Source organism: Scomber japonicus, chromosome 23 (assembly GCF_027409825.1).
Source record: "Scomber japonicus isolate fScoJap1 chromosome 23, fScoJap1.pri, whole genome shotgun sequence".
In the NCBI taxonomy this organism is placed as follows: domain Eukaryota; kingdom Metazoa; phylum Chordata; class Actinopteri; order Scombriformes; family Scombridae; genus Scomber; species Scomber japonicus.
Window position 1 is genome coordinate 15645984 of NC_070600.1, and position 18648 is coordinate 15664631.

At 39.8% G+C, this 18648-nt stretch overlaps 1 protein-coding gene across 1 annotated transcript in view; it reads right to left on the reverse strand.

Annotated features, from left to right (window-relative positions):
* tmtc2a (transmembrane O-mannosyltransferase targeting cadherins 2a) overlaps positions 1–17470 on the reverse strand; it is a 57959-nt gene extending 40489 nt beyond the window's left edge. The window contains exon 1 of the mRNA XM_053314067.1: positions 17353–17470. Coding sequence (XP_053170042.1) covers positions 17353–17435 — 83 coding nt within the window. The 5' untranslated portion in view covers positions 17436–17470. The remainder of the gene's footprint in view (positions 1–17352) is intronic.
* Positions 17471–18648: the final 1178 nt, after the last annotated feature.

The following is an 18648-nucleotide window of genomic DNA, read 5'->3' on the forward strand; positions in this document are numbered from 1 at the left end:
TCCAAATCAGAAGTGATGTTTTTAGTTAATAGCGACGTTGAGGCAGAGGTTGCTAGAAACCAGTAATTTAATGTTTTTTTAGGGCTATGACGAGCTAAAAACTATTGAGTTTCAGTGCTTATTTTGTCCTTACAACAACCTGCGCACCTGCACGTATCTGATCCATGCCTGTATGCATTTTTGTTGAATTGTTTGTTTGATTTTTCATCAATGTAGCTAGCTAGCTAGGATGAGATCTTAATCCTGTCTACAAAACACTGATTGGTCAACTGTTTCTCCTACTGGTTGATGTGGACAGTAATAGAGAGGTCAGACACTAGGCTAGCATAAACATTCCAGAATACATCCAAATATTTTCATTATCAATACATCTGTGGATTATTTTCTTGAATAATCAATTAGTTGTTTGATCTAAAATTGTGAAAAATGTCAATCACATTTTTTTTAAAAACATGACTCAAAACAATGAATCTATTATGAAAATAGTTGCTGATTAATTTTTTGTCAATCGATTAATCGACTGATTGTTGCAATTCTAACACAATTCTACATCCTATGTAAGTTTGGGAAGAGTGGTGAGTAGACTACTACAGAAATAAATTACTGTTTGAATAGTCCTACTAAAAAGGAAAAGCTGCATTTTTTAACTTGATGAAAGACTGAGGATGTGTAATCAAACATTGTTAAGTTCCACTCACATCAATATTTGGCCTCAACTCAATAATAAATATAAGTTCATGAATATAATGGCTGTAGTTTAGTGAAATCCAGCTGTTTTACCTTCATCACCAAGAAGGCCCAACAGTCTACTCATACCTGATTAAGATAAAGTCTCTTTTAAATCCTCAGTCTGTCCAAGCAGCCAATCAGGAGAAACAGATTGCTTCCGGGGCTCTCGGCTTCAAAGAGGGTGAAACGGCCTGAGTTAAGCGTCAGGAAGTTGGCTCTCTTTCTTTTGTCAGGCCACAGACTTGCTTTCATGTTGCCTGTGAAGCTGGTTTCCTGATTAGCAGAACAACTAACTCCAAATAGGCCAAGGTCAACTCATTGTACCTAACGTTGATGTGTGTGTGCTTAAACAGACCATGACTTTGACCATGACTTGAAATAAATACTGACTGGGAAAAGAATGACATTTATGCCTATTTTTATGTTCCCTGAGTCAACATAAAACATTGACTAGCCAAGCCAACCTCAATCTTGCAAGTTGTGTTTTCTAAAAAGCATTGGCTTGAGCCAGTTAAGTTTGGCAGCTGGAGGCTAGACCAATCAGTGAGGTGGAGAGCGGTTTAAAATGAATGCAGTTCTGTGTTTTGAATTTGTAATATTTTTTGACTCCCATTTCCAAATCTCATGACTTCAATTAGACACTGTTGATCTAAAAATTTGGCAACTTTGGCAACCCAAAGACTGCATGGCTAATAGCACGTTAATCTTCTGATCGGAAATAATACCAAATCTCAATATGCAAAACAGCATTTTTACACTTTATTATGTAAGGATATATCAAGCACTTAAAGTAATAGTTTGACATTTTAACAAATATACATGGTGGCTTTTTTGCCAACTGATACAAGTGTGGAGATAGAGCCAGGAGGCAATTAGCTTAGCTTTGCTTAACTTAAGCCTGGAAGCAGGTTGTCTTTGTCCAAAGTTCACAAATATGTGTAACAACACCTCTAAAGCTCACTGATTAACACAGTATATCTTATTGCTTAATCTGGACCCAAACAGAAATGTAAGCCAGACAAGCTGAAGTGCGGAGAATTAGCCTTTCACAATAGTTGCAGTATTTTCTATTAAGCAAACTGTTCCTTTAATGATAAGCCATATCAATATCCATTACAATTCTTGTGGTTAAAAAATTATGAACTCAATCATTCAGAGTGTGACTCCCTCAGCTATTTTTCAGCAGATTGATTGTCAAGTCTTTATCTCCATCTAAGTGATTGATTGATCACTTCCCATTAGCTGGTCACACAAAATAATAGAGGTGCTCTGACAACAGTGCCACCACTGCTACCTCAGCTAAAAAGAAGAGCGAGTCCACCACAGCATCCCCTGAGTGATGATGTCAATAAAAGGCTGTGATGAATCTTCAGTCTCACCAGGAGATGGCTATGGGAAATCAATGGCTAATAAAACTAATGCTCTGCTCTTCCCAAGGGCAAAAATACAGCAGATGTACTGTAATGAAGGAACGGACTAGGTTAGGATTTAGGGGGGCCAAACTTCACAACTTCTCAAAAAAAACTGTGGGATTAATTGAGTTTTTTATATGATGAACATGACAAATTACAGTACGACTGCAGACACACAATAAGCCTGTGTTGGTCCTTGGAGACCAGCAATTTACTGAAGCAAGCTTCCAGGTAAAGTATACTATAAAAATCAAAATGCATGAATGCTGTCAAATTGAAAAAACACAGGGACTGAGGGTTGGGGAAGGTAACAGTTCAGTTCAACAGCAAATTACAATTTCACACCTCCCCGAACACCCTAAAGACCACCTGGAACTCCTATGGAAAAAGGCTATTTCATACAGTTTTGTTTCTCCAACATACATTGAGATAAGAGTCCTTAATGTTAAATTTATATCTGAGAATGTCTCACCCAATAAATCTGCCATATGCCTTCAGTATGGTCCTTTTCCACCAACAGCATTCATAGTGAGAAACACATTTAAATGAGCCAATGTCCAGGAGCACTGGATGCTGAGAGTTTTATAGGCTTTTTAAAATCCTTGGCTTTTGGACACCTCCAGCGCTTATCAGTGAAACAGTGGCCAACTTTAACACCAGCCATCCATCTATTCCACCAGTGTGATCCAGCCAGAATACCTCCTCCAGCATGTTACAAGAAAACAAATGATCAGCCAATCACTCTTTCCAAATTTTGCATCTAGTATGGTCCCAGCAGTTAATTACAGCCTCTGACTATGGACGGGTAATTAGGGTGGTCTCCCCAAGTCGCCTGCATCCACAGTGATAAATGTGATGCTTGATTAAAAACGGACTGAGTGCTGTTCTCTGACTTAGCCAAACAATACATAAATCACGGCTGTGTACAGGCTGGGGATATGAATTAAAATGCCAGACAGATGTTGCTGTATCTTAGCTAGCTGCTGCAGATACAACATTGTTGCTTTAACAGGAATTTAAACAGTGTTATGCTATTTTATAGGGATCTTAGCTTGCTTTGTTCCAATTTTACCATGGACTTACACTATGCAAAAGACCAATCACCTTTCATTCAAAGTTCCAGCTACTGTTTGGGGAAAAAAACTAATACTTAATTTGAAATGGTTTGTAATCCAGCAAGGAATGGTCCTAAAGCATTTGTTTGGTCAGTTAACTAAGCGAATGTTCTTTTCTTTGCAATGCTACATGGAGAAAAATAGTGGGTGATCCTGAACATCAGATACTAAACCGCCAGAGAAATAATATGTGGCTAAAGGTTTGTTGACTTTTGTAAATTGTAACTGCCTTAAAGAAACATTAGTTTCACAATTAGTAAGCGGAGGCACAAAAAATGAAAACTTAATTCTATGAAATATTGTGTCGCAAATCATTCACCTAATTCTTGCCCATATGATGGACATTAGCTTTTACTCTAGTGACGGTAAATTGAGTTCTGTGGAATTATTTACACTCAGTGAGATTTTCACATTATTAAGGTGTTAGCATAAAGTAGATTACATGTCAGAACTCTAACCCTAACCCTAATTTTTGATGGAACAATAGTACATTGTATATTTCACACTATCAGACAGTCAAATAAAATGGTTGACAATAAATTATATTGCTTTATATAGTAAATGGGTGTGATTACGGGCACAGCCATAGGATTAGGCTTCATAGGTTGCCTTCGAATCAATTCAAACTAAGTCTGTGTTAGTTCTCATTTGTTCACACGTGATTTTTGGAAAAAGGCCTAATGAGCAATCATTTTTCTGTCCACATTTTCTGCCAAGGTTACTATTACAATCAACGGCATGTGGTCATGTCTTTTTTTAGCACCAGGTGCAATCCCTTTTCCCATACCACGTTAATCCGCTATACCTTCTGCTTTCAACAATCAATTTCACTGGCCTACTTCCAAAGAGCAGCACGTGTTGGCACAGTGACCTATAAAAAATGTGCACCTCCAGTCACCTACACTCATCATTGTGGAAGCCTGTACACTTGAATTAAAATGGGGGACTTGAACACCAGGGGCAAATCCATGTTCTCTGTTCACTTTTCACCTAAGTCCACCTGTATAATTTTTACACACACACACACCCTACACCGTGTGTCCACCCGTTGGACTCACTCAGGTCACAACAATACCACCCAATACCCTCTAAACCTTGCGGTAGAGCAGGATCATTTATTGCCAAGATAAAAAGTTCCATTTCTCTAGTCAGCACAGTTGGAACTTGAGGAACTGAACTGTGGTACTCCTCTGACACCAACTATGCTGTAAAGTAGCATCCAGGAATGAAGAGTAAGGGTATTTTTGCTGAAGGCTAATCAAACGTGAATATAAGGACTCCCTTTGGGGTACAGGTGTGTTCCGTGGAGACTGAACATCAGTTGAAACTTTGGTGTCCCCTTTGAGAAACCAGATCACTTTTGATCTGCTGTGGAGATTATAATGAGGACAACTTTAATTGCTGATGACAAATCACGGAGCCAGTGGAGGATCTGAGTGTTACAGCTCTGCCAGGGGAGCAGCTGGAGGAACAAAGCAGCATTCTGTTTCTGCTCAAAAGCCTTCTGTCTCTGATGAGAAGAAAAAAAATCACTAATGCTCCACCAGAATTGGTTTGTAATCCCATCACAAATTAAAAAATGCATCTATTTTGAGAATGTAGAGAATTTGTGCCTGTTATTGTATGTAAAGAATAGCTGGAAGTTGTACAGAAAACATCCTGCAATGTTAGATTCTGCAGGAATGAGGTTTTGTTCTGCTTTGACAGCTTTCAGTGGTCAGCTTCACATGCAGCATTTGTAATGTCCAAGTATGCCGCACTAACAGACCGTACAGCACTGCATCCAATCCAGAATAGGCCCTCCTTTCTTCTGCCGTGACCAGTTGTCACATTCCAGCATTAGCTGGAGTGAAACAGCAGCTATAGAGGGGTACCACAGGGGCCAACCCAAACCAAATCTGTCTTCTTTTCAAGGAACTGTGCTAATTATCTAAGATCTTTTCAAATTCTGATCTGTGATCTGTTGAACACGGCTGGTACAAGGAAGCCATTTGCCTGAACTCCACTCTCACATTGGAACCAATGAAGTCATCCCAAAAAGTACAAACCCCATCCATTTGACCCTTAACTTGTGACAAAGCAAAAGTTGGCTGAAGTAGTTCAAAGGTACTTAAATACCAGCCACATTTTCATTCAACTCTGAAACACCTGAGCAATACAAATCCTATCAATGGGCCAAAGGCAAGCATACATAATTATAGCCAATAAATTATGAGAGCAACAGAATCCAGGGCAATAATAAAATATGTCAGATGCACTTCCCTTAGGACGTTTAGTATAATCCAAGTTTGTCAAACTATCAACAAGCTTCTATAATATATGGTTTTGTTTAAAATTCTGCAGGAAACTCCATAATAAAACCATAAAATGCATCGTATAACATCATAAAAGAACAATATCCCTTTCTGAGATGGACTAGAGGGACAAGCAGACATGATGTCATACTACAACGTCATGACATTTGTATGAAAGACTGCAAATGATTGAAGCCAAGTTGTTCTTTTTGTCATTCAATATATACATATAAATCACAACTATAGAGAGCACTGAAAGGAAGAAACTCAACACTTCCCTCCCGTTTCCACAAATAAACGGACCGACATGATGCTTAGCTTCAGGTTTCTGCAGCTGCAAAACAAAACAGACAGATAGCATGCGTCTCTGTCTGTGTGTGACGTTAAAGAGTAACATCTCACTTCCCGCACAAACATCTTTTTCTGTTTCCAACTGGGATGTCACATGGTATATTTCTCCTGCTGATAACGATATCAGTGCTGGTCATTGCAGGAAAATTACAGCAGTGCCACTTAGTGTAGATTAAATTGTCACTGTCAGTCGACCCAGTAATGGATTGACTGGATGTGGTATCAGGGTAATGAGTGAACCTTGGGGGGAAAATGTCTGTAGATATTTTGATGAAATGCACACAGTGAGGTGGATGAGCTGGCACTGTCTCATTCTGTGGAGACCTCGAATCTGACTGTGTCTACAGAGCAAAGATACATATCTATTATTGGGCAGTGCTTTTGGAGGTTTCCTTACCTCAAATTCATATGAAAAAGAATTGCCTTTGATATTCAGTCTCTGTTAGGCAGGGGGCAACTAAATAAGGTATTGACATAGTCCTATCACCCTGCTGTTTCTTGCCAAAATGAAAGCGAACCACACAGCTCATACTAAACTGGCCGTGTTCTTTTTAAAAGCAAAACATGCATAATTCAGTGACCTTCAGCACAGTACACTATATTAAAAGATGAAAAAATAAATTAAAGGGTAAGGAGATATAACTATGGTGTGGTAAATGCACCACAAATACATCAAAAATAAATTACACTGTTGTCATAGCCCATCATAAAAGCACCCAAAACCATGCATACAGCTTTTTCCCTAGCCGTTGATCCATGAATATCAAGATGATGGTCTGAGACAAATTACATTCTGCAGAAAGATAAATACAGTGGCTGGTTGATCTCAAGCTGACTGAGGCAGGAAAACAACTATTATCAAATGCAGATTTCTCCCATTTATCAAGGTTGCTTTCCACTATGGCTTTCTTGCAGTCAGAACTGCCATGTTTACTTACACAGTGATTCACCTTATCTCCAGCAGGCTCTGGGTACCTGTGAAACCAGCAGCTGATCCCATCGTGAGACTCGCTGTGCAAAAATGAGCCACTTCCTTTCCGTGAGACGGGCGAGCAGCCTATTGAACGATGCTGAATTGAGGATTGATGAGTAATCGAAATGGGAAAATTGGCTTAATTGTTTCCCAACCCTGCTTAGATAATTAAGGAGGATAGTTAGTTTGAAGGATGATGTGCTTTATGGTTCCAAACACAAAATAATGACCTTCCAATGGAGCTAGACCTGAGTGAATCGGTTTTTCAGTTGGGCAGGGAACTATGTACCACAAACCCCAAACTATGGCTATATGGTGAAGCAGGAAATTACAATCTGCATTCCAATTCAAAACAGCTAAGAAAACCAGAGAGCTCATTTTTTGACAAAGCAGCACTTTCTTCAACCACAACAGCAAATTCCTTCTGTTTTGAACCATCTGCCTGAATCACTATCCGCTCTGTTCATAGCATGTGTCATCACCCCCCGAATATCCTCCTATAGTGCCACAATGAGACCTCCACACTTCCTCTGACTACACTTATCTAGTGTAGTCTCCCCTTTTAGACACTAAGGAGGAAACAGGAAAAGGCGAATGGCTATCTCCTTCCACTGAGTAAATCATCAGGATGGGAATGAAATATGAACATATCCTCTAAATATTCATTAATCAAGTGGGTGTAAAGAGAATTTTGACAAATGAACACAGATATGTGAGACATTTTGAGACATGTATAAATACATTCAGGGATAAATGACTGCATTAAATCTAAAAATTCTTTACTATACTTTGATGATGACCTCCTTCAGACTCTCTTTCAGCATATACTTTTTAGAAAGTGTCTGATATCAAGCAATAAAGGCATTAAAGGCAAACAAACACCAACTGTATCACACTTCAGTGACAAAGCTTCCACCACAATCACATCAATCCTCCTACATCTCAATACTAAACACTATAACTGCACCCTTGAGTAAATGTAGCAGGGTTGTCATGTGATCTCCCTTGAACCTTAAATCCCTCAAGTTCTCCACACCAACTCTCTCAATCTACCCCTCAGGTTTTATGAGGTGAGAAGCACAAACCACCATCCCACACACACATGCATATACTGGGTACTCTACAGTTGGCCCTGTTCTGACCCACACAGTCTTGTGCATATTAGTTTATTTTACAAGAGTTAGCTGAAGTAGCCATGCATGAAGATGGAAAGAGTGTGTGCAACGCTCAGCTAGGGTTCAATGCCAAGGTTGCCGAGCTAATGAATCTCTATTGGTTTTGTGAAGCGCCTGGCACTTAGAATTATAATTAAGGCACAGCAAGTCTCAGTATCCCATGCTGAGATGAATGGGAGTTTCATCACAGCTTGTATGGCACAACATTTTTTTAACCTCATATTATAAGCTATTTGTCAAACAAAAAGACAGTTTTGCAGTACATAAACATTTATTTCATGCTTCATCCTCAGGAGGAAAAGTTATTGCTTCAGGTGATGATAACAACAGGGAGCTCAAAAATGTTAGTGCAGCACATCTCTTAACAGCCATTATGTGTATACTTTATGTGTATACCAACTAAGTTTGACAATTCTGAAAGGCTGTAGCTTGGATTTGCAAAGCAGTAGCAAGGTTAAAGGAACTGCTCACCATTTATTTCATTTGTTTTCTTGCTGAAAGTTAGATGAGAAAATCAATATAACCTTTATATTTGTGTATAAACTGGAGCTAGGGCTGGAAGTCAATTAGCTTAGCTTAGCATAAAGACTGGAGGCAGGAGAGAGCTTGCCTGGTCCTGTTACATATTAAAAAATACCATTACCAGACCCTCTGAAGCTAATTAATTAACAGGCTGTATCTTGTCTGTTCAATCTGTATGCACACAGGTTTAAAGGGACTTACATCCTGGAACTATTTCCTGGCAACCAGCAGTTAGGTACAATGACTTGCAATTTTCTCTTGTTGCCAGAGTTTGCTTCCAGTCTTTAGGCTAAGCTAAGCACAACCTGTCTCTTACATTGTTAGTACAACACATGACAGTAGTATCAATCTTCTCATCAAAGTCTAGGGAAATAAGCAACAAAACACGTTTATTCTAAATATCAAATAAAATATCATGACTTTACATTCAGCCTATAGGCAAACACAGCAGTGTCACAAATCTGTTGAGGCACCAGTTTGATCTTAAAGTTGAAATGATTTGCAGAGATTTCCTCTCTCATCAGACGTTGCCTTTACTACCGCTAAGCCTTTTCAGCTACCACCTACTGTAGAACAGCCTTCCACCAACTCAAAAAAAGTGCATTCACAGCTCACAGATCATATCAACAGAAGGCATGAGTGCCGAGCCTGCTCCATCAACCAGATCATTTACACCATTAACTACTGACAGCTTCACCTTCTCCCAGGAAAGGCTGTCAGTGCATACGAAAAATGCGCACACCTCCACAAGCACAAACAGACTCCTTTAGATTCTGAGGAGCTGGATGATGAAAGTCAGAACTCACTTTAGAGTGCTTTCACAGTCAGAATTGATGCAGGCCATAGTGAAATGTGAGCGCTTTGTCATGGGTTGCAAAAAACACGTTTGATTTTCTGTTCTGACAGCTGTTCTGGGCTACAAAACTCCACAGTCACTGAAAGTTGAGACTCAATGGCTATTGATTACAAAAGGTAGAGGGGGTAACTGCTTGGGATTCGTGTGATCCCCGTATTGGGCTTGGTTTTGCATTACATCCCAACTGCTGTTAAGTTGTTTTAGAAGTCCACCTTGTAGTTTAAAGAGGGAAAGTGGATGCTTGCTTCTAAGTGTAATCTAATGCCACAAAAAAGAGTATTGCTTACAAAGTTGGTTTAGTGCTATGTGGTAGAAATTCTACCCTATGCTGCTGAGTATAGTTATGAAGGATCTCAGTTAGTGAAGACCATTATGAACATGCATGCGGTTGGCCGGATAATTTTATCTGCGGTTCTGAGGATTTCATCCTCCCAAATCTAGTGTGGGTGTTACATGACAAATGTCCAGCTTTGCCATGAGAATCTTAAAGGGTGCTGGCAAACTTGTAAGCCTGGTTTTCCGTGGATACCAGTGTTTTGAGATCCACATATGATACGTGTACAGGGAGGATCGTGAGACTGAGGTTTGGCGTTCATGTCTTGGCAGACGGGCGGGTCGGCTGCGGCCTTGCAAAGCAAAAGGGCCAGCCAAAGTTTAGCAGTGGCCTAAACCAGCCTCATGCATCGCTTGGATTTAATGGGACAAGGAGACAACCTAAAAATAAACAAGAGCATCTTTTCTCTATGTATGTATGGTGGGTCCAGAGGCAATGGTGGTATGAAATATTACACATTAAATTAAACTTACGCTGCTTTCTGGACATATTTTTTTTGCCCATACCTGGAAGACTTTAGCTTTACTAAAAGAGGGTTTACATCTCTGGATGACTGGCACACAATGGTACAGCCAGAGTTAATCTATAACTAGACAAACAAATTAAACAAATGTTAAGAGCAATCAAGAACACACAAAATCAGGGGGTTATATTTGCTTTTTTATGTGAAGTAACCTTGGGAAACCGCTCCTCTAAACTCCTTTTGGCTGGCATGTTTTCTGATAATCTGACAATTTCAAAATGATCAGTGTTATGAAAGAAGATGCCTCTAATCAAATTATAGCTCCCCACTCCACCCTCTGTGTCACTAATGATGACAAGCAGCTGGGATACTGACTGGGAGGAAAACTAAAGTCCTCAGTGAGTTCACGAAAATTCAGAAGTTCAAGTTGGCAGAACTGTGCTGAACCAGAACTTTCATAAAATGTTTCTGATAAAACAAAGCCTGCTTTGTGCATGCCTCACTACACTTTCATTATGAAGAACAAGCCATTTTTGCGGTTCTGTTTGCCAAAAGACTGTTTTTCCTGCCCCTTTCAGGATCCTAAGAGCTGGAGCACATCCCAGAACAAGAAGATGGGCTTTAACATTTCATCATCTGTCTTCAGAACAACTACTGCCATCTCATTCCTTGAACATTGAATCAGACATCACCCCATTCAACGTACAGTACTGGGTTCCTCAAGCCCTTATTTGTGGCTTTAAAGAACTTTCAAAGCCACAATATCTGCAGCTGACCACAAGTTAATGTGAATTAAATCTGTTAGTAATCAAGATGAGACTCTTTGCCTCTCCTCTTGTTTGACTGACAGTCCAAGCCCTCTACCCCCAAATCTGAGGAGACTATGGACAGCAAAAACAAGACATCAATAGCAAAACCCATTTTATGGACAATGAATAAAAACACATGTTAATGCTTCAATACACTGGGATACTGCGTAAGATGGCCACATATGACCAAAAGCTTTTTTTCACCACCAAACCACATTTTTCATGAGATTCGCCTGTTTCTCCTTGAAAACACATAATCCTTTATGTACGCAAATCTAGTTAAAAGCCTCCTGCCTCAAAACCATCTCAAATTACTATTCATAAACACTTTTTCATTAGTTCTCCTCACCACATGGTACACTTTAATTCTCTACTTGTCTTTAGGCAGTGTTACTCATTTCTGAATCACTTAGAGTGAAAATTCCTCCTGACAGACACAAGCTTCTTCACCTCAAATGTATTACTTACTGCACACACAACTCAGTCAAAGACATTTTGCTCACTCATTTCATTAGCCTACATCTTCCCTCAATATTTATCTGCTCCAAGCACACACTGTAACTTAAACAGCCTCAACACAACTGGGGCACATGTTTTAGATAATTATTCCACTAGAGGCACAGGGATTCTTGGCAACATTTACAGTGGGCCTCAGAGTGCCAACCCATAAGAGATAACAATTATGAGCAGTTATGGAAAAACAGAGAGGATTCAGAGATGATTTGGGTTGTTTTGTTTGAACACTATGAAATGCATGCACCAAATGTACTACCTGGACATTCAGCCAACATAAGTAATACTACAACCCTTTTGTTGCCATTCTGTCAGGTAATGATACCATAAAAGGGGAACATGAAAGTGTATCTCCTTATTTAGTAACATGTTACAGTAATCAGATTAGCCTGCTTTTATCAGTAACATTTTCAAGGGTTATTCAGTAATTACATTACAATTACTAATTGCTGTAGCACTCTGTTTATTACATTTTGGGGGACTGACTTGTTTCTTGTCTTACCAGGAGTTGGATAGAGGTTTGATATCAGTTTCATCACTGAGTGTTAATTGACTGGTCTGGGATGTGTTAGCTTGGTGTTGCAGTGGGTAAAGGTGGCTAGGTTCTGCCAAAAGATAAAATGTACACCTTCTGATAACTCTAAAATAGTCTTTGAATGCTAGATTCTTCTTCGTCTACTTAGTCTTGTAAGTAGACTGGATAACATTTAGTGGCTGGTAGCTGACTGTTCAGAGTTCCAGCTTCACTATCACAACACACAGAACAGTTACATTTCTCAACTCTCACTTCTCAAACACTGGTCATGGTAAGTAATGCCAGTAGCAAAGTAGAGTTGCATGGTATACGAATACTAGAAAAGTAGCAATACCCATGCTGTTAAAAACAGTATCACAATTTATTAGCACCAGTCCTTTAAGAATGGCATTGTTTTAATCAGCCAGTGCAACAGCAGGGAAGTGAATGTGTGTGTGCAGCGCTCTCTTGCTCCACTCCCTGCAGGCATAGTGGGCATGCCAATTGTTTTTGTTTTTTTACTCACACTGCAGCTTTCATGGTGACAGAGTAAGAGACATGGCTGCAAGCACTAGTACTCTAGCCGACCGTCCGCAACTTGTTGACAAAGCAGACGCACAAAGCAAAATATGGCATTATTTCGGTTACATAGATGACAGTCAGGACAAGCCCACAGACACCACAAAGCCCATCTGTAAAAGATGTTTTAAACCAATGCAGGCCAAAAGAGCCAACATGTCCAAGTTGGCAAAGCATGTCACTGTCAGACATGCCGAAGGAATTCAAAGAGTGACGAGTTAGTGAAAGTGATAGATAACAGAATTACATGCTCTTAAATATAAGTCAAACAAGTATGATTTATTTGTGACAAGCAAAACTTTTAAAGTTTGGCGAGGCAAGTAGGGGCAATGATATCTGTTTACTTTGGCTTTAGCTTTGAAGTTAATTTACCAATTTGGCAAACGTCTCTATATGCAAACGCAACATTCACACTGGTAATATTAACTTGACCATAATTTGCAAACTAACCTAACCTAACCTAAAAATCATGCATTCACAAGTATGATATGATGCTTCTCAAACATAGTGAAGATCAATCACAGGATTTAATACAAAATAATCTAGGAATTTAAATCCCATATTCTGCCATCTACTATTCCATTACGTTTCCTGGCATTTTAGGTTTTAGTCGTGGTATCGTTTCAGTATCTGTATCGAAATCATCATAAACTGATTGAATGTAACGCTTCTCTTATGTTGGCAGCTGTTGATAGGATATGAACATTTCTGAAACAATAATGCTCCTTCCTTATTAACCGCGTATACTTCTACACACATACTACATACAGTTTAGCCAGGTTGTTCTTACACTTTGTTTCATTTCATATTGTATTATAGTCTCTGTTTCTTAACAGCAATTTTCATATTTATAGGTGTTGGGTGAACCAATCTGTGGACCATTACCATACATAAAAGCAATTCATTAGCACTTCAACTCAAAGCACTATGGCTTGAACTGTGATCAAAGGGCACCTCCTTAAAGACGATCCCATATTGATGCATTTATCGGTCAACCTCAGAAACCAAGCTAGAGAAGTAACAGATGTTGCAACCGACAGACATTGTGATTTTCTGTCTTCATTGTGGTGCTTCTCTGGAGTCAGTGCTCAGTGTCACCTCCATGTTATTTGTGTGGTATTTTATTTGTGTGTTGGGATAAACATTTTCAGCCTTTTAACAGTGATGATACTCCAGATAGAGAGAAACAGAATTTCACAGTGCTTATACTGTAGAGGGAATGTGCCAGTCAGTGAAATCCAAACCAACTCCTCCAAAGCCCTTCACCAAGAGATGAAATTGTTTTTCTCCTCTCAAACAAGGAGGGAAGATGTTTTTAACTGCAATCCCCCGAGGGACCATAATGCATTTCTGAGTTGCGCAGAGGGACTGTGACGTCTTTGGAGTCACAGATGTTTTAGGCTACATGACTCTGAATGCTGAAAGCCATTTAGGATACGCTGCCTTTCACATTGCCGCCTCCTTTATTTCCTCTCCTTGCTTTAGGTGTCTACTGAATGTTCTGGTCTTCCTGGTTAAGACATATTATTTGGGCCATTTATCAGAAGGTGTTGTTAAAAACCAATATCATTGAAATGTCTGCATCATGCAGAGCCTCATTTATTAACCTGTCAAGAGCCTCAATGATGAGTATTCAAAGGAGAGTTCAGAGGTTATGATGAGCACATTTTCCAATCTAAGCCCACAAACCTCAAGCAATCAATCTAAAAGCTGTTACAAACATGAACACATCAGCACTATGAATAGCTTGTTTAAAATACAATAAAAGGTCTCCAATCACAGTTGCCATTAGATTTGGCTAAACCCAAGAAAAGCATGACTATAAACCAGCAGATCACGTCTTGATATTTTTCCCCGAAAGAAAAATGGCCTGGCTCAAGTCCTCTCCAAGCTCCCGTAAAACGTACTCATTTCACACGCAGAGGCTTTTCATTGGGATTAGCATTGGCCAAGAGAGCGCTTGGCCAGCCCCTGAAAGTGCCCAGGAAAAACACTTGACATGATTGAAAAAGCAGAGTCGGCCAGAACATCCCCACAAGTTGGATTGCCTGGATACAGAAGAATTATCTGCTTCGCCATCTCGTCTAGGATATTAAGAACTGCATGTGACAAGCAACAAGAATTCAATTATAGAGGGGAGAAGGTCAGATAAGATCGTCTAAACTCACAAGAAGAAAGCTGAGAAAGACAAATTCGGATGAAAAAGCAGAAAAACAAATTCATCGACAACCTTAGTCTTTTTAGACAACACCAGACCAGAATGATTAGTCTAAATCTCCTCCAGTTCCATCTCCCTCCTGCCTTAACCTTCTGCTCATAACTCTCTTCTAATCCCTGAGGGAAAAGACGGAGAGCACACGACTCTTGACCCCAAGAGAGGACACTGTTTGATGAATGACCAAGGAAGGTCAGACCTCTGATTGGTATTCGACCTCCTCCATCTGAGACCGCTGAACCAAAACACCAGTGTCTGTCCTCCAGAGTGTAAGTTACCATTGTGACTTTGATAGATACACAGCGTAGGCGGATACTGAACTTTCACTGAGGGGATGGAGTGTGAGCGCAGGCTGAAGCGGGCAGGGCAGCACCGCAGATAATCTGTCACCGAAGCACTTTTTGACAACCTCACAGTGTCACAGTCACACATACAAACAAGGCTGATGGATGAACAACCACTGAGCACTTCACTGGGATATTTGGCAAGGTGTGATGTAACTGAAGACGGTATACAGAGCTCATTTCTACAGAGCTGTTTCACTGTCATGGCTCCACCATATTCATCTCCACACACTTTGTCTTTGATACACACACAGTCAGGGGTCACTGATGGTGCTGAAAAGTAAAGTGGGGGGATCTTTGACCTTTAAGGGGTGTCTGGAGATGCTCGCCAGACAGAAACCATTGAGTGAGCAGACTGGGTGAAAGGGAGGCGACCTGTTCACTGTCTGCTCATTCTTTTAATCCACAGAGAAACCTACCACATACCTTGCATATCAGTAGTTTTCACCCTGTGATTTAATACTTGATAATGTGAAGTCTAATTAATATTAGTTTCGACAGGACTGTTGCTGGAGCCAAAACCCCCTATGCCCCCTTAGTATTTCAGAAACAGTGAAGAACTACCTGTCTAGTTCTTGTTTTTAAAAGGATCCCAGCTGTGGTGCAACCAGCTACTGAACATTTACATGAAGGGAAATCTTTCTCATGAGCACAGATGTATGGCAGACACATTTGCAAGCATATATGAAACCAAGCAGGCTTGAAACACAATTTCAGTAGAATCTGACAATGAAGCACCATCTAATCTAATCTTATTCATGGGTGTAATGTTTTTTCCATAATCAACACATTCAAAAACAGTGATACCAACTTTTGAGAGAGAGAGAGAGAGAGAGAGAGAGAGAGAGAGAGAGAGAGAGAGAGAGAGAGAGAGAGAGAGAGAGAGAGAGAGAGAGAGAGAGAGAGAGAGAGAGAGAGAGAGAGATATCTGAGGACTGAAACAATTAACCTATCAAACAGAAAAACAATTGGCAACTATTATGATAGCTGAAGCCAAATATTCCCTGATTGGAGTCTCTCCAAGATTTGCTGCTTTATGCTGTTTTATATAATTAAACTAAATATGTTTAGTTTTTGGGACTGATGGTTAGATTCAGGACACTGCTTTCTGACATTTTAAAGACAAACATATGAATTGATTAATGGAGAAAATAACTGAGAAATATGGATTATTAGTAATAATTGTTAGTCTAGCATGTTTTTCCTCTTATAAATGTTATTGTGACCTCCTCAGATGTGACTTGACACATACAGTGATTGGTGTACATTAATTTTACATATGTACATTCACAGTAGTAAATATTACTACCTAAACCTTATTTTTAAGAAACATGAACAGACTTTTGTAAGTAAAAATGTTTGGTTCTCTCCACATGATGATCATCATACTAAAACCCACTTTCTCCTTCCTCTGCCCATCAGAACAGGAAAGGGTTTCTCTGAATGACCTTCCACAGCATGACAGTGTTGACATGTTTATTCAGCTGTTTGCAAAATTAAACTCTCCCGGTTTAAATGAGCTTTATTCCCCCTGGTGCAGGGCATTGTTATAACAGGCATGAGTGGCTTCATCAACACAAAGAGCATCTGAGCCACTTCATGTGCACAGCAGGCGACTGGACCAAAGCTGCTTCCACAACATGTTGAACTCCTCTGTAACTCTTACTCACTGTGGAGATGAACCATGTGGCTAAATGGGCTTTCTGTAACTATGTCCATCATCATTTTATGAATAAGGTTTCTTTGTAATCTTAACAATATGTTGGTCCTTGTGGCATATGGTTACATACATGCACAATATTAGGGGCAAGCCATGAAATTAAATTCAATGAATCAATAAATACAATGAGCAGCAGAGCGCTATATAAGTTACAGCAATACACCATATGCTGGTGATGTTTCTCCGATTTTAGCGTTCAGGTTTAAGTACACTCCCACTCCATATCACTGTCTGTGCCTTTCACTACAGCCTGCAAATGAGCGGTGATTTATTACAGGCTACGGACAAAAGCACATGCAAACAAACGGGCGGGCAGGCGCAACGACCCGTCCCCTCTCCACTTCCGTGCGGAGGTAACAAGAGGAGATGACAAGTGTTGTAGAGGGGGGGTGATGTTGGCAGCAGAGCTACTGCGCTCTGTGGGCGAAACCTACCTGTCATCGTAGCAGAAATCTGCGTCCAGCGTGTTCAGATATAGACCCACAGCCACGGCGGTGCACACCAGCTCCGTGATCATCTCTCAAAAACCCGAGTGGGAGAAGGAACTGGGATAGAAATAACTGAAATCAGGTCCCGCTCTCTCTCAAGTCTCTGTGTTATTGTGCTCGTAATTCAGCCGCTCGGAAGCACAGCTCTCCAGACGACGCAGGGCATTTCCCATGACATGCAAAGTGTGTCAAAGTTTGTCATATTCCCTCTAACCCATTGTATTCACAGACAGGTCAGGGGTGCCGGGAGGTGAAGCTATCGCCGGGTCCGACTCGGAGCAGTGCGCATTTCTGTGCTGCGGTGTCCTCTGTGTGCGCATCTCTCTGCCTTGGCACGGGAGAGAGCAGAGCTGGGAGACGCATGTGGTTTTCAGGGAAGCCGAGCATGCGCACTAGGCTCTGCACTGGAGGAAAAAGGTTGGGAATAAGTAACAGTGTTTTTATGTAGCCTACTACTGATGATAGACAATGATGTACAAGACGTCAGGCACGAAAATGTATATTCACATAGCTTACTAACATTTTATTTGTGTGTATTAATGTGATTGCAACAGGAATGAAACTCTTTAACAAGTCACTTTATAAATCATTTTTAATATCTTATCTTTTCTGGTGGGCTTTATAATGCAGCAACATTAAATAACTGATTTTATATTAACTTCTGAATCTTGTTTATTTGTTGTCAAGTCATACTATGGAAGAGGTAGCTACATACATTAAAAAGCTGATTCATTATCTAATAAATAAGATATATTTTCAATCTCATAATAAATACTCACATTTGATCTGTAGGACTTTGACGAGGATGTAATTTTGACCAAATTAGAAAAAGTCTTCCAAAAGTTAGGAGTTTATTGGATGAGTATGTGTTAATTAAGACAAGATTTCTTGATTGCATCTTGTAAGGTACCTATTTGAAAAATGTAGCCAACTGTAACAAAACATGAATCTTTAGCAAAACTCTATGGTGTGTCAGTCTTCATATGATATCTGTTTTATTACAATTATTCATATTATATACCAACAGGGACCCCTTGTGTATACAATAATAATAATAATAATAATATTGTTCATAACTACTTACAGATAAAGGAGCATTACATACAATAATCACTTAAAATTATACATAAACTGAGCTATAAATGAGGCCTCCACCCAAATATTAACCCACATAACATGAGAAATGAAGACAACTGGTGAATGCATGAGGCACTTTATATGCAAAGGTACTGTTGAAGGCAT